This window comes from Diplotaxodon limnothrissa, linkage group LG13 (assembly GCF_057381915.1).
Source record: "Diplotaxodon limnothrissa isolate DT_005_m linkage group LG13, D_limnothrissa_male_GT1.1, whole genome shotgun sequence".
In the NCBI taxonomy this organism is placed as follows: Eukaryota; Metazoa; Chordata; class Actinopteri; order Cichliformes; family Cichlidae; genus Diplotaxodon; species Diplotaxodon limnothrissa.
In genome coordinates, this window is record NC_140608.1 from 19,613,890 (window position 1) to 19,639,575 (window position 25,686).

General features: G+C 41.9%; 1 protein-coding gene across 2 annotated transcripts in view; it reads right to left on the bottom strand.

Moving 5' to 3' along the window:
- Positions 1–2,003: 2,003 nt before the first annotated feature.
- The window catches only part of slx4ip (SLX4 interacting protein), a 29,466-nt gene continuing 5,783 nt past the window's right edge, over positions 2,004–25,686 (bottom strand). Inside the window, exons 2-8 of one of the 2 annotated variants that reach the window (XM_085369734.1) lie at positions 22,346–22,435; positions 21,917–22,043; positions 12,501–12,569; positions 10,907–10,995; positions 2,870–2,976; positions 2,667–2,769; positions 2,004–2,516 (exon numbers count right to left, since the gene is read on the bottom strand). In XM_085369734.1, coding sequence (XP_085225860.1) covers positions 2,004–2,516; positions 2,667–2,769; positions 2,870–2,976; positions 10,907–10,995; positions 12,501–12,569; positions 21,917–22,043; positions 22,346–22,435 — 1,098 coding nt within the window. Of the gene's footprint in view, positions 2,770–2,869; positions 2,977–10,906; positions 10,996–12,500; positions 12,570–21,916; positions 22,044–22,345; positions 22,436–25,686 lie in introns of both variants that reach the window. The other variant, XM_085369733.1, reaches the window with a different exon arrangement.

Here is a 25,686-nt window from a genome sequence, read left to right on the forward strand (position 1 = left end):
ACACTTCATTTTTGTTTCCCTCCCATACACACGTTGGACATTTCATTATTTGTTGCCAGGACCTTAATTGTAGACAAGTGAGGTTAGGACAACAAAAGATCACGGCTGCTGCAAGGGTTGGACATGGTGGCAGACACATTGCTTGCCACTAATGGATAAATACTTAAGGGAACAAAAATTCTTCAGCAGCTTCAGTTTAACCCAGACGTATTTCAAAGGCTGTCGAAATCAACCAAGTTGCAAGGCAAGTCACATCAGTATGACACGCCAGAATTCCCATCTGCTTTAGTCAGCATAATATCATAAGCTAGACTGTGAGTACTTGAACAGTAGGGGAGCAATGGGAACACTGTAGTATCAGATAAATACACTGCCTTGCTCTGCAAGAGTCCGCTTTGTTTCTGTGCACATTTTGTTTCTTTTTAAAAATTGAGGCTCTTAAAGACAAACATGTTTTATCTCATTTGTTAATAACCCTTTGAGATCGTGGCAACACTTTGTCCCTTTTCTTTTTTTGACTTTGTGTTATGAACTTGAGAATTATGTGTTGATCTGGCAATATATTTTTGAAAGTCATATTTATTAAATATTTTGTATGAAACGAGAATTAAAGTTGTCTCTGTTCTGGAGAGAGAGTGACGAGTCTGATGCATTGAGCCAAACGTGTTGGAGCATATTAAAGATCTCTCGTGGCGTGGGAACTACAGCTAATGGTTTCCTAGTCGAGTCCTGGAGACGCAGTACTCATAACGCTCAGATATTGTAGCCCTTTATGGTCTGGTTAAGATACTGTAGCAAGTTTTTTTTCTTTTAAAAAACAAAAAACAAAGTTGGGCTGGAGAAGCCTAAGCTGTGGAGTAAAAGTGATTTATTATGTTCTTTATTTTTTTGGGCAAACTCTTCTTGCCAGAATTAAAACAAAGACGAGAGATTACAACACCCCTTGAGAAAGATCCTCAACATGTTGGGACTAATAGCTGATAGCTGAACTGGCTCCTAGTGGTGACACTCAAGTTGTAACCACTAATACTTTTTTTTCCATTTTTTGGACAGACCCCACTGTCGAACTGCCACAAGCAGCATTTGGTTTGGACTCTGTGAGAGGAAAACAATGCAATGAGATCTGTGCCGGCTGCTTTCCCAAAATTCTCTGTGAATTTTACACAATGATTCAAATGGGGCTTTTTTTTGTTTTGTTTTGACTGAGGGAAAAATTTATTTATATCGAAATGTCTTTCCAGTAAAATAAAACAGGAGTAAAATTTTCAGTCAACATTTTGTTGTGAAATAGAAATACTGGGTTGTAAATGGAGCTTTACGGCTGGTGACAGCAGCTGTTGTTCAACCTCTGATTTGAAAACTGATCACCTTCCTGCATTTAGTTGGTTTAGGTTAAAAAAAACAAACAGCACAGTATGTTTCCACTTATAGATTTGTTTTCAGGTGCTTAGCAACTAACTGGTATATGAAAAATATCTAGCTACAAAAACACTTTTTGAGAATGGGGTGATGAAATAAACCTGGAAACAGCAATCAATCATGCTCGAGCTTCGGCGGGTAAACTGGACAGTTTTGAGACACGTAGGAGCCAGTATTTGAGTCTGAAAGCCATGACGTACTGCATGGCTCCTGCCTGTCTGAAATCCCCAATCTTTAACACAAAACCAAATCTTAACTCCAATTAAAGGTTTTTGACTTTCATTTGCGAGCCGCTCTTGACCACCACTACTTATGGGTGGAGGCAGAGATCCGTTTCAAGTATTTGACAAAGCATAACTCAAATGCACATGTATCAGTTGCCATAATGTGTTCAGCATTTGATCTGTGCGTGTGCAGCATATGTGAAAAGAACAGATATCGCAGTAAAAAGTGACACAAGCACAAATGCAAGTCATCTGAGCAGACCACATGGACAGTATGGGGGAAGCATGTAGTCTGACAGAGTCTCATCTCTATTTCTGTGGCGTCAGGCATCTTTACTGTAGCCTGTCTCTCTCTCCCCCTCAGGACCTCTTCAGTCGTCGTAATCTAGAGGTTCTGGGCACATTTTCACTCCACTCCTCTCCGAGTGTGGATCTGGAACCAATAGAGGAGCCTGAGGATGCAGGCTTGACAGATAGGCTCCTCAGACTTGCGGCCAGCCTGTTTTGGTTTGTCTGTGCCGTGTTATTGCTTGTGAGGGAGAGCCTTTGGGCTTGTTTCCCTGGAGTAAGCAGCTCTACTTCCAGTGTGGTTTTCTTGCACTCTGAGACAGGGGAAGCCTGGGACTCTGCCTTGGCTTCAAGTGGAGGGAGGGGTGGCAGAGGAAGGAGGTCGTGCTTGGATGTTTGTGCAGAGTAAGTTTGCATTAGGGCTGGAGGTCTTCCAAGGCATGTCCTCTTGGCCCCGTGTGGGTGAGGGTCTTCCCCAGCATCACTCAGCTTGCACCTCTTGCTCGTGCTGGTCTCCTGACTGATTTCATTTTGGCAGAAACCTGCTGAGGTCCCATTTAGGTTGATACAGTCTGGAAGATCGTTCTCAGCATGCCGCTCCTGCTTTTGAGTAGTCCCAATTAGAGCTCCTGCTACAGTTAATGCACTGGAGCAAGGCACCTTGTGGTTTGCCTCTGACAGGACCTTCTGTTCAGATCTGGACAGACTCACTGAGCCTGATTCTGACTTGACAACTTGAAGTTCCGGTTTCTGGTTTTCAGCACAGACTCTCTGGTCAATCTGCTGCTCTGCCATAGTGGAACCACAAAGGTCTTGCTGGACACTGGCTTGTTTGGCTCTGAGAAAGAAAAAAAAATGGGTATAAAGGATATAAACAGATACTTGAGTGTCCTCTCTGACTGGTGGGGTTGGAAAGTTCTGCATTAGATCATACTTACATCTTTTGAAGCACAGTCTTCTTTGTTTTTGTGGGGCTGTTTAAAGGCTCTTGGGTTTCTCCCACACTGGAAAAATATTCCGATCTGCTTTGTTCGCACAGCTCAGTCTAAAGAGGACAAACAGAATCAGTGTAAACACAAATATTATTACTGGCATACCCTGGAAACATTTCGCCTCACAGTGCTGTCATCATCCTTCATTGAACACCTTCATTAAATCCATTAGACTAAAAACTAAAAGAGTTCATGTCAGATTGTCTGAAGTTCAATCAATGTAGTCACCTTATTATTTAAACTATGATGCTGCCCAACATGAAAGATGAAAGGGCCTTCAGAGAGAGTAGCAGCTGCCCCCCGCACCCACCGTAAACTCCCCAAATCCTCCACCTCAAAGTTTGAAACGAATCACTGGCTCATTATGGCGTGACAATTGTTCAGCCTACACTACCTGAGGTTTAAAATAATGCTCTCAGCCTTAGGCAGAGTTACGAAACGGTGACCATATTGACAAGTTAAAACAGCGAATAACGAAGATTCAGTAATAGAGAAAAAATGTGACGCAAGGGCAGCATTGCGTGGGAAAGAATTTTTTTTTTTTTTAAAGGTGTAAAAAGCATGTTATGGGACAGCTGCAAATGTAAACAGACTGAAGGGGAAAAAAACCTTCTTTACTTTTAGTAACTGAACAAAGCAGGATGAGTGCCGAGCGCTTCTTCTGTCCTTATGTGTCTAAAACTTTCATCTGTAATTCTGCTACACCCCTAAGTGTCTCTGAAAAGCAAGTCTTATTTGCTAAAACTCTGGGGTGAAAGTTCAAAATATCCACATACTAAGGGAAACCTCTGAGGCAGAACGAGGAACAAGCTGAAAATTGGATCTCACCAACGTGTGCCCTCAACAGGCCACTAATGACGGTTAATCATGGGGTCTTTTCCTTGGCTGCCCCAGAACAGACTCTGGATTTATGAGAACAAGAGACGCTGGTGGCAAATTGAGCAGAGCTTCAAAGGCTGAAGCACTGTCAATTCATCATAAATTAATCAAATCAAAAAAAGTTGGTGGAATAGTAGACTAGCAATGGTTTAGAAAATGAGCATGTCTGCTAGTTTTTATCTGGAGAAGCAGTATATTATATTATATTTTGTATACTAGAACTTCTAAAAGTCTGAAGCTGTACAAAGGCATTTATATCAGCTCATGGTCTAGAATGGGGATGTTGCCAGAACTGATACTTATAAGTAATCTTTGTATAAAACTGAAAAAGCTACTTTTTTTTTCAGTACAGTAGTTACCTAAGCGGCATACCAACCAAGTTGGGTTGTCAACGAAATTGATACTTAGATACTAACTGATACTAAAAATTACTTTTGGATTAGACGTCCATTTGCAACTGCATTATATGTGACTGGAATGAACTCTGAACTCATTGTCACTCGTCCAACAGGAATGACTGATATCACAGGCGGTCAGACTGTGGGACTTGACAGAAGCAAACAATGGGCATTTGACGTGTGTGTAAGCAAGGCACAGAACATTATATGGTGTATCTGCACTTACCTCAAGGTGAACGAGGTTGTTTGCAGCTGTTTAGGGCTGCTGCCAATGAAGGCAAAGAGAGATGGGGTGAGTTGTTGTTCTTTTCTAGGGTTTTCTCTCTATTATTGTAGGGTCTTTACCTTACAAGTGACTTGAAGTAACTGCTGTTGTGATTTGATGGTATATAAATAAAATTCAGTTGAACCGAATTAAATCCTAATGCATATGTGGTTGGGTGAGGTCTCTGTCTGGAAATTTATAATGGGCCTCAATTTTACCTTGTGGGTTTGTAAGAATGATTTTATTATGTGTTTGCATACATTGTAGGTTTTGCAGTGATATGCACATTTGATGTATTTGCAATCATTTTAAGGTTGGCGTGTGCATTTTTAGGCTACAGAATTAAATAGGAATCCATCTGATGACCCAATTTTAAAGGTCAAAAGTCATGAAATAAAGCTTGTCATTTTAACCTATGTTTCTTTGACTGTTTTGTTTTTAGGTCTCTTGACAGATCACTAAATATTTCACTATTGACACCAGCAGTGCCGTCTTCACTTCCTACAGTTGGCAGATAGCTTTGCACAGGATGGCTGCAGATTGGTGGGCAGAAAGGCCCTCCCCTCATTAGCAGCTGAAGATGTAAACAGTAGCACCACAACCCTGGCAAAGGAAATGTAAGACAGACACCCTGGTCTTTAGGAATATTTTTGTGAGGTAAGTAAAGCTCCTGTTCCAGCAAGATTTTTTTTTTTAAAACAGTAATGAATATTAACCTGGCTGGAACACATGCTAACATTAGCTTTTTAACAATTAGCAATAGCCATTTCTGTAAGGTAGAGGTTATGGCTAATAATAAAATGATCATGTTAATGTTGGAGCTAGGCAGCAAACATAAGTTCTGCCTGTCTGTAATGTTAATGGACAGTGTAAATTTGACAGGAAAAGAACGTGATCTTGTTTTTTTGTTTTTATGTTTTTAACCCCATGGTATTGAGTAGTACTTTCCTGGGTGCTGGTAGCGAGTTTATAGTTTAAAGGAGAAGATGGGACAAGTTTCATGCCTGCTAAATTATCTGTTGAGATATTTCACTCAAAAACATTCATATCAACCTGACAGCAAAAAGTTAGGGGATCGCCACAGTGGTTAAGCTTTATCCTCTAGTGTATTTCTGTGTAATAAAAGTTGAGCTATTTCACTGACAAGTGAAAAATTTGATCTAGTGGCGGCACAAGATTTAAGGCATCACCAAAAATAGGATTTATTAATAATCAGGATCTATTCTCTGGCCACTGCGCTATGCTATGCCCAAGCTCATAGCAAACCATCCAATACTTTTGAAGCTATCGCTGTTTGGATCAACGTGGCTGAGACCGCTATCCACAGCTTCACGCCGCTAAACTTTATTGGTTTTTGCAAAGGGGAAACAACAACTGGACAGAAATTAAATCTGGGAAAATTCAAGGTCGTGGCCGCTATGTTTATTCAACATCAGCCATTTTTCAGATCATTACTATTATATAAACTGGTTGGTAAAATGATCAATGTGCACTCTAAGATGGGGAAAGCCAGTGCGGTAAGCTCTGGCATCCTGCAGATGTTGTGAAAACTGAGAGAAATATCATAAATGTCCTCCCCCGCACGTCACGATACTAGTGACAACATATGACCCGACACGCAAGGGGGAAATGGAGTGATCGACCCGAGCTGCGAGGGCAAGCTGGGGCATTGTGGCTTTGCGCTGGGTGTTGAGACCTAGCAACTCTGGTCTGTGGTGTGGTAGACGGGAATAAAGAGGCCAGACAGAGGGAGGGGAGGCCGGGCAGCAGGGAAGGAGGCGGAGCTGGCGAAATACAAGAGACAAGATACTACAGAGTGTATAAGAGAAAAAAAGAGAGTGGAGCACAACAAAAGCAAAGGCACCCCCTCAGAGTCACACTGCCTGACCTCAACAGTCTCTCCAGCATGCCCACAAACGCAAGAATCCTCACACAGGAAGTTCCACACAGGCTCCTCTTTGTGTCGAGATGGAGTCATGCTACAGTGTGGGCAGAGCTCTGGTCTTTAGACTTTTTCTCTCATACCCAGAGCTACAGCTAACCTTCAACATGGATTTGGGACAGTGACACACATACAAACTCTCATTTCGCCTCCACACTCACACACCCACCCCAACAACAACAATTCTGAGAAAAATGTGGGTGCTATCGTTTGCATTGTAATGCCTTGATATGTATTCTAGCCTGTTTAATATGAATAAATGCCGTTTGAAAATGAACTTGAAAGAAAAATCAACAAGGAGCTAAAGGGAGGCTCTCTGGGAAAGTTTAGTGCCTTTCTGTTCCTGTCGGCACGACTTCAAAAGAGCAAGAGAGTGAAAGAGGAGAGTCAGAGAAAGGAAGAAGCATGAAGAGAGGAAGAGGCTGGATATAGATAGCAAGTAGAGAAAAGATAGATAAACAGAGAGAGCGAGAGAGATTGTGCATAAATTATTTTCAGCAGGGGTCTAGAGGTTGGAGTATATAGCAACTACAGAAGAAATCAGACGGATTAAATAACCTTATAATTATCACAAGCTATGTGGATAAAACGGTAAGAATTGTGTGGGAACCGAGGTGGCCTAATCTTGTAAGGAATGATGCAAACTCTAAATAGCTGGAGAGAGTCCCATGAAAAAGGAGGGAGGGATGGTGGTAAATAAGAACGTCTACCCGCCGTTGCTACCACCTCTCTCTGAGAGAAAAAAAAAGGATTTAACCCCCCCACCGCCAGCCAGTCTGCTCGCCCCCACACAAAGCTGAAAAATGCTCCTCGTGATACAACATGTAGAGCAGACCAACAGTGCCCTCCCTGGCCCCAGAGCTTCCAAAACAACACAGCTTCGCCACAGGAGCTGCAACAAAACAGCACATCTGGATGTCAGATTACAGCGATAAGCCTGGCAAAAGGGCAAGGATAGCAGAGAGAATGATTCATTTGGTTTAAAAGGCTACCAGGACAGATTCTCAGCACTTGCCCCAACTCTGAATGACTCCTGGAAAAAAACTTCAAAAGGATAACCAGCAACAGCCTCCATAAAATACAGGCAACAACCTCTAAGCCGTCCAAGATAAGGTAGAACACAGATTATGTTGGTTATCTTTTAATGCAGCTGCACTCAAAAGTAATGCAGCGATATGGCCAAAAGGTCTCTGAGCTGTTTAAAATGTTGCTGCAAAGGATGACAAACCTTCTCTTGGTGTTTAAAGACAATGCTTATTGATATACAATGCCATATTTATACACACTACAGCTTTTTTGTATATAGTCTGCACAAATACACATGCACATTCATCTAAATACTACTTTAACAATTTTGCTTTGTAGAAAAAGAGCATTTTTCAGTTAATCTTTTTCCAAAAGCTTTTAAGCATTTTAACATAAAAACTTCAAATAAAAAAATCTAACAAGTCAGCATGGGAGGCTCCGATGAACCATCAACTTTCATGTGCCACAGTGGAAGTCGGATTGTTTGTTCTGGGATTACTTTAATATCTTTGTACCTCACCTAACATATACAAAACCAGTGAGATGCAATCCCATAAAGCAATTTTCCACTCATCTGTCACAAAATAATAGTGTCTCAACTTGAAATCTGTGGTAGCTTGAAATGCTTGAATCCCTCACAGCACTCATATTATAAAAAATGAATTATTCTTTCCACTGGAACTTTTTTGTTTTGATGACACATCTAAGTATACAAAGTCCTCAAACTGGCACCAAGAAACAACAAGAGTATTTAACTGTCAGAGGATGAAAAACCTCCTGCAGAGATATTCGTGAATGCAGTGCACAAATTCCACTCCTCATCGTGCACCCACCCTGCTCCCACAGGGCAAGCATGCCCTGTTTGTGTAGGCTCACCACATCTTCTCTGCAACAAAGTCAACAAACATGCATGGGCACATGTCTAAAATAGGGGACAGTTCTTATCCCCAAACAAGAGTTTCTGGATCCACCCATATCAAAGGACTGAGACAAGTGGTTAACCAAACACACTTCATGTAAATCATTTAAAGCAGTTTAAGATGGGCTGGAATGAGGACCTGTAAGAGATCATAGTCGTGCATTCGGCCTAGGTGTAGAGGAGGTCAGTAGACACTGGACGCTTGGGAACGGACTGCTGTTAGCTGTTGTGAGCTCTGAAGAACAGAGGCGTGCTGAGGTCACGAGTAAACACACAAGCTTGTCCAGAGCTCAAAAGAGGAGGGGAGGGGGGGAGACTGGAAACACATCTGTTCTGCCTTTGATCCAAACTTCTGCAGCCCAGCACGCCACTCACCTCAGCTGCCCACTCTGTGCCTGACTAAAAAACAACGGCCGCAATTATAAACACTAGATCTTCCTTCCCATGCTGCCCTCTTCGGTGTTGGTGCTGACTCACAATAGGAGCAAGCTTTTATGAAGGGAAGGGACGTAAATCTTCAAATCCTCTGCGTATGCCTTTTTTCCATTATCACATGAAAACAAAGCAGCATCAATTGCCCAACCTCTGCATAGCAACAGTGGATTCTAGGTGCCTAACAAACAGAGTCAATTAGGCTGATAGGATTTCAGCATTTATCCCAGACATGGCACTCAGTATGTCTGAACCAAAACATTTGCCGGATGCTTGAACACTCTCTGCCCCAGTAACATTTGAATCAAGCATTTCAAACTGGACAATCATGGTTGTTTCTGCAGCAAATGACCATCTGAAACCAAAACAGCTGGAGTTGGCCTTTTTTTTCCCCCTTAAGTTTGCTCTTTCCCATAGTTTGCATATTACACTGCTAATCCCTTCCTGGGAAGGTTGTTTGATAGAAATAGAATCTCACCTTTTTATATAGCATGCCTTTTCTCTCATCGTGTGTGGCTGTTTAGAAGGAAAATGCTTCTGCTTCCTGACCAAAATGTCAGTTGAAAATATGACTAATATAGAGTGAACAAACCGTATAAAATTAAAATAGAGTACACTCAATGCGGGAGTGAGAAGCTGCCTTTCAGTGATGTCACCTTAGCTCCCTCATAACATAACCCCCTGACCTTGTGAAAACTGCTTATTGATGAGTCTACATTTCCACTGCGGCTGAAGATTTTTGCACAACTAGTCACACAAACTGAATCCTAACAACAAACCTGAAACCTCCCTAAACACGGACAAATGTGGCATTTTTTTTTGAGACTGCCCGTCTTGTGCTGTCAAGAATTGGGGGATAAAAGACCCCTTTTTAAACATGATATCAATTCTGACACAGAACTCCAAACACCCCATTATTTATAGACAGCAACATTATACCTTACATCAGTTGTGACTCACAGTCTAAACCTTTTTTTTCCTTTCCGATTTCTGAATTCCTTGGCAGCATTAAAACTGCAAAAACTCCCTTTTTGACAAATAAGAACAGAGTGAGGGATGTAAACAAATTATTGTTTTTGTCATGTGAAAAACTTCAGCCTCTCTGTCTGGTATCTTTCCCTTACAAAGCGGGCTCGAGGTTGAGCTAGTGAGAGCTTCACCACAAGACTCCCACCCTCCAATTCCCTCAGCTTATACTGTATGAGCCCAGAGAACCACATCCTGAGGAGAGGAACGCAATCGACAACAGTGCCTCCTTGAACTGGAAAATTGGTTACACAATCTGAACTTTTCACTGACGACTATGTTGCTCCACTAAAAATATTACAATCGCTGCTTTCATTGGAAGCCAAACTGTGGAGAGTGCAGAGACATTTCAAAGGGAAACAATAGCAAAAACCCTGTAGAAAAACATCAGGCCACTGATCATGGGATGTGATGGGAGAGATGTCTGTCCTTGATGTGAGTGCCAAGGTGAGAGGCTCCACAGGCTTTTCCCAGAATACTCTGGGGAGTTTGAGATCAAATGAACACTGACCAAAGGACAACTGATTATAATACAGGCGGACAAAAAAAGAACTACAGCAGTAGGTCTTATGGCACTGACAAGAGTTGAACTTGGTCTACACAGCACAGGCTACAGGGAAATACTCACTGAACCCAACTTTATTTGAGTCCAATTAATCAAGGCACGCGGCATTCAACTGCAGACAGTAAAGTTAACCGAATTCTCTCTTAAAGACCCAAACAATGCACATGCAACCACAGGACAGAGGGTTTTGTTGTGGTTCTCTTGAGCATGCAAACCCCAAAACCTCATGCTTGAAACTGACAGAGAGAACTAAAGTTCTGCAGGTAAGTAATTAAAAATGTGGGAGCAGGAGCTTTTCAAAAAAGCGTGACTTGGCACCGCTTCACCCAGCCTCCCACGATCATTGGTTTTCCTCTCACTAGGTCTCCTTAAAGCCCATGTAGGTTCAGAGTCCACCCCTTATACAGAGGATAAGCATATATAAGCGAGAGTGCAATTTGGCAGCACATCCCTATAATAACACACAGACACATGGACGACTTTTTGCCAGGCGACTGGAAGAGGAAATAGAGGAGTATAAACAGCACTCACCGCGGGCAGGCTCGGGTTTCTATGGTGCGCTGAGGCATCTTCTGGACGGCTCACACACACAACATATCGTTCGGGAAACACACGCAAATCTGAGAGCAGGCAGAGAAACAACACAGACCCTGCTGGTTAATAACGTGGGCTCACCTCTAATTATCAGTCAAACTCAGACAGAGGGAATTGTGGTCAATGTTTAATTTTTACATCTACCAGTACCAAGTATTTACTATCCCTCAGACCGGGGAGAAAATAGCAGTTTATATATAATTGCTGAATTTTATGAGCTGCATAAACAGCATGAAATATTAGGAAATTTTACATTAACAATGGCTCTTGGGAGTAATAATACTGTCTCACTGACTTCAGAAGGAAAGATCATTTAAGCCGCTTTTCCAAACAATGTCAAGAAACTCAGGTCCAGCTATATTCCAAAGGTCTCTGCCCGGATGACATGTGACACTAATAATAATTAAATTTATAATATCTGCTGTTTTCAGTTGGGTTTGGGTTCTGCTTGATTGCTCAACAAAAAGTTCAGAGCTCATGAAATGTTTCAAGCGAAATTGGAACCTTCAATGAAAATTTCTCAGGACACTTTTAGACAGAGAACTTCTTGGAGTTTGGAAATCTAACTTTTCTTCGAAGGACCCCGATCCCAGTTCAAATTTAAAGCAAACCCAAAAGCCTTCTTGAAATCTAACAAGTAGATTGACAGGGAATTTGCAAATCATATTAAATAAGAGGAATTTAGTCTCAATGACCTCGTAACTATTCCTTTAATGCCAACCCCTGGACAAACTTTACAGTCTTTGTTCCACCAAATGTCAGCTTTTCCTTCTTTATTCTTTAAAATGTTGGCATTGTGGAGTGAAATTTAAGTCAGCTAAATCAGAATATTTCACTGCATTCTGACCAACTAATTACCGTAATATAGCTTTAAGAAGACCTATTGTGGTTCAGCCTTGAACTCCTTTTAAGAACGTTTTTTTGTAGCCGTCTCGTCAACCACGATAAAAACTTTTCACCATCCATTTTATAGCTAATTGATTTTTTTTAATGATCTAACCACATATGTACTGCCAACTCAGTGGACCAAATTACACAACCTTTGACCTCAGGAGACCGAGTCTAATTTGATGTGTAATGGACCTGCTGAGAGAAGCCGTCATCTCAGCCAGCAACAGGTCACCGTTGCCTCAACAGCCAAGGCCTGGTCCTCCCCCAAGGAGCAGATATTAACTTTACTGACAGGAAGAGAACCATGTTGGTCCCATGAAAAGGTGGCCAAGGGTCACAGGCATTAGATGAGCCATGGAGATAGATTCTCACTGCCCTCCACAGACAGCTAAGGAATCCTTCTCTCTCTGCCTCTCTCAGTAGCCTCTCAAGGGAACCACTTAATGGCCGCTTGTTCTCAACAACACCCCGATCAGGTAGGGACAGGACATAAAAACAAGTGAGGGGGAGAAACATCAACATGCAGACCACAGATGCCTCACTCATTCTGTGGGAAATTTGGCTGAGTATAAACCCTTGAGAGGTCTATTTCTGAGTTCTAACTGGGGATGGATTTATTGAAAACATGTAGGTCACTTACCCTGCTTGACAATACATCTGAGACTGGAGTGTCGCTTCAGAAAATTGGCCACCAGGTTGAATTTTTCACCTGTATAAACCAAAACAGAGAGACAGTTAACATAAAAGGTTGTATTACCTATTTAACAGTGGGCACATTTTGGTGAGACGGTGCATGCTTTGATACACCGATTACAAACTAAATTCTATTTCCCATCATTACACGAAACAGCTGCAAATGTTATAGTGAGACTAAGTGGTTAAATAATGGACACACTACGTGAGTATAAAGCCCCTCGTATGATGAGTTCCACAACTGGCCTTACTGCTGTCACATGCAGTAGAAGAATCACAGTAAAGTTTAAAAAAAAACACACAAAAAAACCCCCACAGCATTAGGGTATTTTGCAGCAATATAGCACACTCCATTAATGCAGATAACAGTGCTGCACATGGCTCCATATGCTTGGAATTTTCTACTAACTTTAAGTTTATGCTTGGTCTAAGGCACAGCATGCTAAAACAAGCCAAATTATTTATCGAGTGTGAAACAATTCATTCTCCTTTAATTTAAAAGACCTTCCAGTTTGGCACAAGCACAGAAACCATTTCTGGGGTCTCTGCTCTATTTGTCATGGAATGATTTCATGGTATGTAAGATGTGCTGTGCAGAAACAGCAGCTTGTTGCCTAATCTGGCAGGAATTTGTTGACTAAAAGCAAGGGCCTGGCTAACACGCTATGCAGTTGTTCTTTGCAAACAGACACACAGTGCTGGGAAGCTGACCAAGCCAGTTCATCCTTTGATATCTTCTTCGTACCCTTTTTGTCCTCATAAGAAAGTGAATGTGAAACTTTAACACCACCTTCCTATTATTTCTTATTTGACATTCTCTGTCATGTGTGGACATATAAAAAAAACATTTTCTGCAAACTGTCTGGGTTTGGGTTGTTTGTTTTTTTTCCCCGCTTCAATTAAAGGATTACATGTCTTCCTAAGTTTGAGAAAATCATGACCTCTTGCACTTAAGGCTCTTTCAGAAGTCCCTGGATAATCTCAAATGTGCACTGTCATCAGGCTAAAAATGAGGCTGTCTAGATTTCTGAAAAGCTGCTGTTTTGGAAGTCTTTTTAAATCTGCCAGTAGTGACACTAACGGTCACCCATCAAGAAAACTTGGAACAACTTGGACAAGTCTACTTCAAATAATAAACTACAACTAGTTTCATGCCCATGTCTGTGAAGCCTGTTGGTGCATTATTTCATGACAAACCCTTTACAAAATTTAAAAAAGAAGGTGTATCACTGTTAAAGTCCACGATCAAGCAATGGCTTTATGAGTGAAACTACAGAGCATTTACAACAAGGTGCAAACCACCCATTACACTCAAGAACAACAGGTCCAGACTAAAAGACAGTTAATGCAATACCTTTGTTAAATCCCCTGAATTAAATCTGAAAGTCTCCACTTCAATCACATCTTAATTGTTTAAATTAGAATCCAATCTGGTGGTGAACAGAGGCAAAACTACAAAAACAGTGTCAACACTTCAAGATATTATTGTATATTCTTAAGTTTACTACCCAGTGATTGATAGCATCATGTCTGGTTTCTTTCTGTTGGTGCCTGCGGTATAATTAGCAACTAGAGTCAGCACATCAAGAATAATATTCATCATTAGAAAAGACAATACCAACATAGATTATGAAACACAAATCAAATCAGTCTGACATTATAAATATAGACTAAAATCCATCAATCGTGAACTTCATCACAGAGCCTTTGAAACTGGACGTGTGTTACTATGAGTTACTGTGATACTAAGCAATTACAATCAGTATTTTAATGACAATCAGGGAAAATTGTTACCCATAGGCTACAATCTTTTCAATTTCACCTTCAGGAATGCTTTATCAGGAACAAAATCTAATATTGTGTTTTTCCCTAAATAGCAAAGGAGCAAATCATTTATCACCCACTGTGGAATGCTGATCTGTATCTCCGTTTTGTTTTCTCTGACTGCTCTTAGTCCATGAGGAACCAGGAAGCAAGCATCTTTCTTTGCACTTTCATGACTCTTTGTTTTTGGAGGCTCTGATTTAGCCCTCTTAGCCGCTTGTCTAGCTGTACAACTGTTCTCACTGCTTTCCCTTGGTGAGTTGAGCTTGCCAATTCCCAGGACAAACTTGACAGGGATGTCTGGACATGGAGTTGGGAACCAGTGCAATGCCGCGGCCCGAGACATCAGCTGTTGCTCCAATGTTGAAACGTCCTGCGCAGCGCAGAGTTGCTCTTGGCCCTCTGCCCAGGTTCTCTCGTGCTAAGCTTACATTCATGTTTCTCTCTCACAAACAGTTTGCTGGTCCCTCCTCTGGGAATAAGTGGCCCCTTTTTGCGGCAACTGTGGCCCACAGTGGTGCAATACTCAAATCTGCAGAGCAGAGACTTTAAAAGGTTTCATTTGTACTTCCTTAAAAAGAAGATGGCCTTGCTTAATTGTTTTGAAATCCAATGCACAACAATATTATGACAGGTCAAATCAAACAATAAAAAAGCTAGTATGCCATGTTTTTAGAAATGTGGTAGATAATATTTTAACCTCTTGTTTGGAGAGACTTCTGCCATCTTGTAACATACCGCAGAACAACTGCAGAAGAAAGACCAATGCTAGAGTGCTATGCTTTCGAAACACACATACACACACAGTGCAGTTTTCACCACTTCCTGGGAAAACAATGAGAGGAAAGAAAAGTCAACAAACCAGAAGGCGCCCAGAGTGAGTAGGACAGTAAAATGGACCAGACAGGAGTGAGAGGCATTCAGACCAGGGTCAAAGGTAAGCACCCATGGAAAAGACTTCATTAACTTCAGTCATATCCTGAGGAGATCATTAAAACACCCATAGAAAACACAGCATACTTGGTCTTACCATCGGCATTTCTAGCAGCCTGTCCTGTGGTGACGAGGAAAACTTCAGTTTTTTCTCTCTGTGTTTACAGACTCTTAAGTTACTTGATTATCCAAAACTTGGATGCATCCTTGAAACCAATTTCCACAGTTTAACAAAGATTTTATGTCAAATTCAGGCTCTTGGGGGGGGGGAAAGAGCTGCTTAGTCAGTCAGTTTAACTGTTTCAACTCAAAATGAACAGAATTCTACAGGCCACAGTATTATATGTTTAAATTATGCCTGCACTGCCTCAAAAACAAAAATCTGATTACTGCAGTGGTTGCAAAGGCACCGATTTCCTCCTCTAACCTAATTTCTCTCATTAACATATTCTTAGTGTGCATGTAAAACTAATGACTGCATGTTGGGAGAACTGTAATTCCCACGAAACCTCTTTACGAACAGGAGTTGAACCAGCAGGACACTCAGACACCAGTGCCTGAGAATCCTGATCTCCTGACATCTCTTCTTTGATGTAGACCCCCTCCCTCTGTCCTCAAGTGTGGGTGGAGAGTCGAGGCTTAGTGCGCAAGAGTGGGGTGGAGTTGTGAGGGATGAGAGCGCATGAGGAAGTTACCCATATGTAAGTGGGGGCTTTCCTGGACATCACTCTGTGTGTGTGTAACTGTAACTACGGCCGTAGCAGAGAACTGTGCCTTATCATCCCGCACAACTTCCACCTGAAACAATATTTGCACATGAGTGTTCAATTTAACATTTGGGTGACCCCTTCATCGCAGTTACAAAATACGCCGCAGCATGGTAGCTCAGGCCAACCCATAATGCAGCATGTGAATAAAAGTGGTGGGGAGCATTCTGAAGTGCAGAACAATTACCAAAGGGAAAAATATATTTTTCAGGAACATAATCTGATGAGAGACATGAAGTCACAATACAAAATGTCGTGTTCAATCATCATTATATCTTAAGTAGCTCGCGAGGTTACAAATTTCCCAAAGTGCAGTCAAACGGAGCAATCTGCTTAATCTGCATTTAAATAAAATAAGTGCATTTTGGGGCTTTGAGTTATGCAAAGTGTTCACTCTTTAAAACCAGGGCTGAAGTCTCATTGAAAGAAGCCTCTCCTACCTGGAATGTCTACCACTGTTTATTGATAACAGGAAGGTACAAAGTGAGTGAGTGAAAAAACAAAACTGTTTTCCTCTGACTAGGTCTGAATCTTATTATAATCTGTTGTAAATAGTTAAATGATGTAACACTACATGAACTGGAAATGGTCAGCGTGCACTATCCACTGTATTTGCTTTTGTTAAAGCCATTGTCGGCAGGCTTTTCTGATAACCTGTGTTGGAGGTAGTGTATTACAAGGTAATGCATTGCTGCAACTCCACTTGTGCAACAAGGGGAAACGTTTAAGAGCGGCCTATGACTTGTGGGTAGTAGATATACACATTACTTGGAATTTGTTGCGTAAAAATGCAAGCGTGTTACGCTAAAGTTCAAAGATCTAGTCATAATCTAGAAATTTGTCATGATATGCTGTTTTATGTAAATGTTAAAGTTATACTGCTGCAATTTAAGTGATTGTGGATTAACTAGAAACTGTTACTTTATGTACAATTTGAAAGTGTAATGCAATATTGTTTTCAATTATGACCTCACCAGTGTTGACAAAACACAGTGCATTAGGCAAACTACTATAACAACACCTGTCCATGGAAAAAACAACAACAAAAAAAACAAAACTCAAAAGCACGTGACATAAGCCCATTTCTTCCAAAGTGAAAGGGCACGAAACTGCTGTTCTCTGACATGTTTTAGTAATGCCTGCAACAAGGCATTCTGGTCAGGCTGAACACTTAGCATGAGTTCAACAGAGTGTGTGTGTGTGTGTGTTCCGTCTCCCACACCAGATTGTGGTAAAAGGGAACAGTCACATGAATGTGATCCATGCTCAGGCTAAGACTCAGGCCCTAATTATATGGGAAAAGAGTGTGGTGTGACAGCTATGGTGGGGATTGCGGTTGTGTCCTAAGAGACTACAGCTGACCCTGTGGAGAAAGTGAAGCAGGGAAAGTGGGAAAACATAAAAAGACAGCATTAGGAGAGCAGAGAAGTGCAGACATGGAAGGCAGAGAAGAGGCGATAATAAATATAAATGCATAAAATGTAAGGGGGAAAAAAGAAAGACAAATAAGAGAAGTGTGCGTGTTTGTGAGAAATAATAGGTAGTGGGGTTAACAATGGAGTCGGACTGTCCTATGTGTTGCTGCTGAGTAAGGCTAGAGGCTTAGAGAAAGGATTTAAAGAGCCACAGCAACACCACAAAGCACCATGGGGAAGGGGCTTGCCTGGCAGGGGCCAAGGGAGGGAGAGCAAGCAGAGAGAGAGGTGGGCTGGATGGAGCGGCTACTCTGATCAGGATCCATTTCCAGCCTAGGCCTTGGAATTCCTTTGTTCCTGTCACAGGTCTCCGTTTCCCTCTTGCCTTAATCCCAGCCTGCCTCACGCCCAGTAACATAGAGCAGGGCAGGTAACTAAACCACACAGGCATGCTTCCCTATTTACAGACGAGTTCCCACATAATAGTTGCTAATATAAATAATAATAGCTGACGTTACATTACAAACCAACAAAGTGTGTTAAATCAGACCGTCACCACTTAATGACATTTGATAAAAAGTCTGCCTCAAAAGAAGCATCACAGTACTAAGCAGAAAGGTTTGCATCCAGGCCGAACACTCTTCAAAATGATCCCAAGCAACACGTGCACTGCTTTGTATATCTGCACAGAAAATGTCATATGCTACTACAATCCTATCCTAATTAGAAACTCACTGTTGGGCTGTAGATCTTGAAATGCATGGTTAAGTCAAACAACAGTTAAATCAGAGCTGAGTAAAAGTGAGCCATCTCCCTTCTTGTCCCTGAACATCCTCCGCAGTCTTTATTGGAAGGGAGATGGTCATTCGTAAACACATTCTCCAGCAGTAAAGCTATCCAGCAACACTTGTGCTTTTCCTGCATTGGCCGTGTCCAGGCTGCCTTAAGCCCCCTTCATAGGCCTGCCAAAAGGAGTCAGTGGTACACTGTGCAGCACTCGCAAAGCCCTCTCCCACGGCTATTAGTGACCATTCATCTGGGGAGCCTGGGAAAATGCCTCTCCAGCCTGCCGTGGCCATGGGGAAACAGGCTGGCAGGTGTTCCCTCCCTCTAAGCCCTGGCACCTGTGCAGGGAGAGGAAGAAGGAACCAGCTCATGGGTTCAAACTGACTCTAGGTACCATTTTGCCACAGTGCCTCTAAGTCCTCCGACTGGTAGCAGGACTCCAAATGCCAGGTTAAACCACACCTGAGCTCTGCCTCACATAGGCAGATCAGTGTGCCTATTTCAATACCAATGGTAGACAAAAGACATCTGGCAATGTACTTTGGGAAGTTGAAATGGCACGTTAACTAAACCCATGTAAAATGGGACTTCTCAGTTTACACTATACCCATAGACACATACATATTGCTATTATGGTCTACAAAATCAATATTCTCTTGAGTGGAAACAATATGAGGCAAGAAAGTGCAGGATCATATTTAATCCGGTAAAGGAAAAGGAAATACAGTAGGTGGTGTATGGCAATCTTTTAGACAGTCTGTATGTTTTTCCAAGTCTGTATGTTTTTAGACAGCATGATGATCAAGGTATTAGCATCTGTCATGAATTTTCATGAATGTTATTGTGGATAGTCTTTGTTGTAGCTTCTTTACTCGAATAACATTTTGAATGATAAAAATGTCATTGAGAACACAGAGAACATATTATGCACTCATTTTCATTACTCAAATAACATCTTGCATGACAAAAATGTCATTCAAAACACAGAACATATTATGCTCCGATTTTCATTTTGTAATTACTATGAGAAATGTGGGTGTGTTGAACACGGTCTACCAGTGAGAATGCATGAGGCCTTACTCATGCTCCCCTTCCCTGGACTTTTAAAGTCTACCATGTCCATTCTGCAAGTCCAGAGCCAAAATGCTTGGTGGGAAAAGTTCCCTCTGTTCATCTCTCTAAAAACATAAATAAATCACATCACTGTGAGCTAATCACGAAGTCTCAAGTAGCCTGTATAAAAAAAACGAGAGGGGTGGGGGGCCGACAGTTGGAATTGGCTTCTGCAGCTGAGATTTGTAGAAATGGCTTAGATTTATGTTGACAGAAGACATGAGATAAGCCGCTCTCTGACTTGTTCACTGGGTGCTATACACACACATATGCATTCAGCACAGCGTACATACATAAATACCATAACTCACAGAAAGAAGTCCGATACAGACACTTGTGCTGAGGAGTCTTGGAATGCTAAAAGCTGTTGATGGCTCATTTGAAGTGCCAACAGCTGAGACTGTTACGCCGTTCTTACTGCTGTCTGTTGGCGGAAGTCCCTGTGATTTTACACTGGCACCAGCTCAAACGCCGCCTCACACAAGACCCACAAGCCCCCTCCCGCACCATCCCACACATAGCGCAACGGTCCATCTGCCTATTCTTGGCGTAGACATCAGTACTATCCTGCCTGACACCTTTCTCTATATGCAACTACATGCACGTGCACATGTTTCATCGCATGTGGCTCACCCCTTGATATCCAGGACCATCCTGCCATCAAACATAAAACAAACAGATGCAAACAGGTCCTCTGCTAAAACAAAGAACAATCTCTCCAACAGTCTGAAAGATTAATATCTACCTCCACTGCTGAATGGATACCATCAATACTTAATACCCTCCTGTGGTTTGCTGGGTTTCCCTCCCTAAGCCTATAGTCTGTCCTCCCCTTTTTTATGGCTCCTGCTTGCATGCTCACTTCTCACAGTCACAGCCTCAGTCTTTACTGCTCAGCCACCTCCCTCACTTGGGACAATGAAAAGCCCAAGAATGTCATTACACTCACTTAAGACCTTTAATAGGACTAGAGAACATGAACTGTGTAGGCCTGTTTGAGGCACTATACCTTTTCATGTTGTAAGAGGGGAAAATTCTCTGATATGCTATGGAGTCATGTTCCACTGGTTACATTCTTTGTGGTGAAGCTGCAAGGAGCTTAATCATTTTTACATGCATATTTCACTGCTGAAATACTGATAGTCCCCTTGTTCACACTCTAAACTGTGCACAACCATTTGGGGTGTGTGTGTGTGTGTGCGCGCGCACGTGGAGCCTTAGTCTACGATCACCATCATTAGACATGTCTGTCTCTCGTCAGTCTGTCATGGGAAATATGAGTCAGGCTTTTCAGTAACCTTACACTGTCAGCCTGTTCACACCTAACCCAGGGGGAGGATATGTGTCTCAAACACACTGTACAACTTCTGATTCACACTCTCTCTGATGCATATGAGCACCTGTGTGCACGCACTGTCGTACTATATCGGGACTATATGGACAGAAAGTTGAAAAATGAGTACATATACACAACGTGTGAAAACTACGAAAAGGTGGTAGGACTAAGTGTGCGTGTGGGTGTGTGTGTGGGAGGTAGCGTGAGAGGCAGAGCTACAGCCGCAGGAGAAACTTTATGGGGCCGACTGCCCTGTAATCCCACTCTAACAGTCAGGCTTGCCCCGCTGAGAGAGCCCAGTTTAACTGCCCTTAACTGCTACCTGTGACAAAACCTGTCTGTCTTACACCACACAGCTGGAGGTTCCTCTGATGCTTTATAGGTTTATAGTGCTTCAAAGGCATGCATGTGGATGGCTGGGGGAATGTATCTTTTCTGCATAAACAGGGACAAACCGAATCGACTTATGTAAATTTGTGCATAATTTATTGATATTTACTGTACATACTTTTTTGTGTCACAGCAGCTGGTTTTTGATGTTATCGTTTAACTACAGGCGCAGATAAACTCAGACTACCCAGTGGCGCATTAAACAGAATGATAATAAACGTTAGAAGTTTTAATGAACATGCGTCTTGCGCATACAAATGCACCTGAGACCTGCCAAGTCAAACACCACAACACAATATAAAAACTCCTATCAGCTCTTGCCTTTACAGGTCACACCCTGGGCGTAGGGAACCACCATGTCCCAACTAGTTCTGTTGTCTTTTCACCCACTCAACAAGGTAGCCGTGAAATCCTTTCCTGTAACTTTGTTTTGTAACCCAATTTGCATTGTGCGTACAGACTTCAACAGTCTGCTTTGTGTGTGTAAGTATGGTACTGCGTTCACAGCCAAAGTAAACCATTTTACTTATCCAAGAATTAACGACAGACACGCCTAGGAGAAGGAAAGGGAAGACGTAGATGACGTCATTAGAATGAGCAACAATGATTTCAAAACAGAATAAATACAACTGGCACATGACAATTAAAACCAGTGCTGGAGGAAAACAACTGAAAAACACAGTGTTGTGCTAAATAATGGATTTTAAAGCACTAAATTATATAAACTGATAAACACTGGAATATTTGCCGCTAGAGAAAACAATCCAGTATAACGAGGGTCGGGATAATGGGGTTTTACCTTCCACAGAAAAGGCTGAAGCTGATGCCAGCTCCTTCTTCTGTTTGGGCTGTCTTCTATTGCGGAGGAACTCGGTATACTGCTTAACCCTCTGGTCCACAGAATCTTGAACCAGGGTTGTAACCTCCTAAAAACACATATTTAATGTATGTAAAGTAAACATATGTTGAATTGGTAAGAGAACACAAAATTTGATTTGGCGTAACAAGTAAAGTTTAAAGTTCAGATGAGGCAAAGATGATTACTGAAATTCCACATGTGGCTGAGAGGGAGATGGGAACAGTTCTCCAACAATGAAAATAGACGAGGCTCAGAGTCATTTTAGATTCTACGCTGCTTCTGCCTTTTGAAAAGGTCTCCAGCAGGAAAGACGCCATGTATTCCCTTTCACACTTAATAACAGCCACGCCCATCTCCCCGTGTCTGTACCTCGATGTGGCTCGTAGTGAACCAGCTAGTGTCCTCTTGGCCGCCCAGGGATAGAACGTGGAGATCCACCAGCACAGCATAGTTCCCACACTGTAACACAAAGAGGAAGGATAGCCACAGGTTGCTGAGGGGCATTGAGCTCACAGGCAACAAAGGGAATCAAAGTGCGGGTGATTGACAGCGAGACAAACCACAATGACCCCCTGTGTCCTCAAACATCACCCCAGGCCTCTCACAGCAGTCCGATCCCTCCTTTTTCTCTGTCTAGCCATCTCCCTACCAATCTCTTTACAAAAAGTATGGCCCCGTTTGTCTCCTCATATTTCCCCTCACTCAGCGTAAATTATATCTGCAATACAGTGCCTGAGGACACAGTAAGCTACAGGAAAATCTAAAGATGTACCATAAAAATGAGGATTATTATCCCAGTTTGTATCAGAGAGGTAATAAAACCTTGTTTTTGTGTGTGTGTTGCAGAAAGAAAGGAAAAGAGCAGCAGGGTGGATTCCTGAATCACTATGTCCTTGTGACAATAAGCAATAAGGAACAAGGAGGCCAAAAGTGCCGCTGCTGTTTAAGTTGCTGTTACATCTTTCTCAAGCTAGCCTGATTATGGTTTACACATGAGTGCAAAAGCTGCCCTCTGCAGAGAGCAAATGGATGTGAGTCTCGTGTGAACTTAGCCTCTCCATGGTCAAGGAAGTAATGGATGGACTGAGACCACCCACAACATGACACAGTGGAGCAGCGAGTACTAAAACCCAGAGTGATAATGCGGCAAAAAGCATTCATGAGAATGACGGTGCAAAAACACTAAGGTCACGAAAAGCCAAAACCAGACACTGACCTGAGGATCACATTGTGGAACTTGAAGAGTGTGTAACAAGAGGAGAAGGATCACTGGATCATTCAGTAACAGGGGAAACTGGTGCACACTGAAAGCTTTGTTTTTAAGCAGGCACATCCTCTGGGCTAGTGTTAAAGCATAGTATTATAGACAAGATGACTAAACTCTACAATCCAGCATGCTCTCAGCATGACGTGAGAGACCTCATCCCACAGGGGTATAACCGTCTACTAATGTTCTAACTCTGGACACAAATGTACACTTCCCACCTCCAAACTTTTTCCAGTTGTCGCTTTCTTTTGTTAGTTAAGATTAGCTTAGCTTGCTCATTAAAGTACTGCATTGTTTCTCAACTGGTAAAAGTAAAGCTTGGCTGTGAACCTTTCATCAAATGTTATTAAAGGCTACATGTGAGCAAATCAGCCTGCCAAATACTCTGCATTATTTTCCCCTTGAGAGCATTATCCTCTCTCGTTCTTTCTGTATTATAATAACTGAAGTGAATCTGCTTTCTTATTTCCACAGCTAAACGAGTGCAGAGGGTGCCCCCACATGACTGATAAGTGAATCTTTCTAGTTGGTTTTAATCTCAGACATGTCTTGTAGTATTGAGTATGTGCAGCCCTACAGCATTAATGCATGCCAATTCATGTTAAAATGCAAGTCTAAATGTTAAAATACATTTACAAATGGAAAACTGTTTAAAAAATAAAAACAGAGTGTGCAAAAAATACTGAAAGGTTCTTATACAATAGCATGCATGCACAAAGAAATGAACCCCATGGACCAGAACGGAGCCCCATTTAATGCCCGCTCCTCATGTTTAAATTGTGTGCATGTTGCCTGTCAGTATCAGCTCGTCCCTAAAGATCAGCATTCTCTTCATCTTTTGACCTTTGTCTCACAGTTGCGCACCAATGACTGGTGGCCTCCTACAAATACCCATGTGTGGGAAAACCTAGCAACAGAGGGTCAGACCCTGTCAATCAAAACACAGAGACCAGCTAGTGGAGATGACACATGCAGACTGGATTTTTTGGTATACTGGTTCCCGACTTCTAAGACTTAACTCTTTTCACTGCGTACAAGTTACCAGATTATCCAGTCTAACCACCCTTTGATCCTTATGATCTTTAGTTTTTACTGACAATGTGCAAGACAAATGTTCAGTTGACACTTATCAACATTTTTGTGGCTACTGGACTTGTGCACTTTTTCTGTTTTCTCAAAATCTTACAATCATTGAATTAGATGGCTCAAAATCACACAATCTCATGTGTGCTGGCAGAGACTGAACCTGACCAGCGGTTATCTGCCTGCTCAGCTGTGTTGACATCAGAAAGGACAAAATATCATGCAAACTTTTTTGCAATCACAAAAAAGTGTGATGTCACATTAATTTGCTAAAAATATGCAATCAGTATAGGGTTCAGAGGGAGATCGTTATAGAAAAGCACAGCATTGTAAATCCCCTGACGTGGTTTCTGTGCTTCTGAGTGAGTGTCCTTTGGGCTACAAGCCAGACAAGTATCAAGCTTTAGACTAACTTCTTTTTATCACATTAGAACAGCAGACAAGGCTCGACTGGGAATTGGAAGTTAATGATAAACACTGGTCTGCCCTTATACAAAAACAGCATGTGATTCTGCCAGATTCTCGGAAACGGGGGATTTTGTCAGGAATGCAAACTAATGCAATCACCCTAATGAGAAACCAATTAATTTGCCCAGCAAAAGTGCCAGTTTGGTAGAGAGACAAATTACCTGCAAAAGTATTGATATCTTGGCCAACGCTGTGCTGCTTGGGCACTACAGCTACTAGAGCTTTTTACAAGGGACATTTATGTTGAATATCGCAGACAAGACAAAATAGCAGCAGAATTTGGCATTTAATTTAATTTTGCACAAAGGCTCTGAGTACAATCACATCATGTGGCCTAAATTTGTCAACTCCCAGCACAAAGAGTGACCAGTGCATCTCTTGGCTGAACTATGCCACGAACCATAACCTTCGTGTATGTTTATTTATTGGTCTTTTTAAAGTGAGATCTTCGCAAGGAGTAGTATACTTTTTAGATGCAGCGATGAAACCACAAGTTTTCTCTCTCTCTCTCTTTTGTTTTTTAGAAAACACAGTAAAAAGGCAACAGAAAATTTTGCATCACCCCATCAGTAAAAACTCCATATTTTATTCTTTCTGTGACAGTTTCTACCATGTCATACTCAGGACCCTAAGGGTTTCATTAAATGTGACATATTCACTGAGAAACTGAAGAGCTATTTTACGTTGTGACACATTTAAGGAAATACTCAGAGCTTCTGCCACTGTTGTTGGAAAGGAACAGTTTGATAAAGGGCCAAGTTCAAGAGGAAGTTACTCTTTTCATACATACTAAAGTGGGCCAGCACCGCTTTGTTCTCTGCTTTGCTCGGGCTTTAGAGTTATGAACAGAGGCTGAAGGCTGAACGAGAGGCGGCAAGAAGCGCTACTTAAT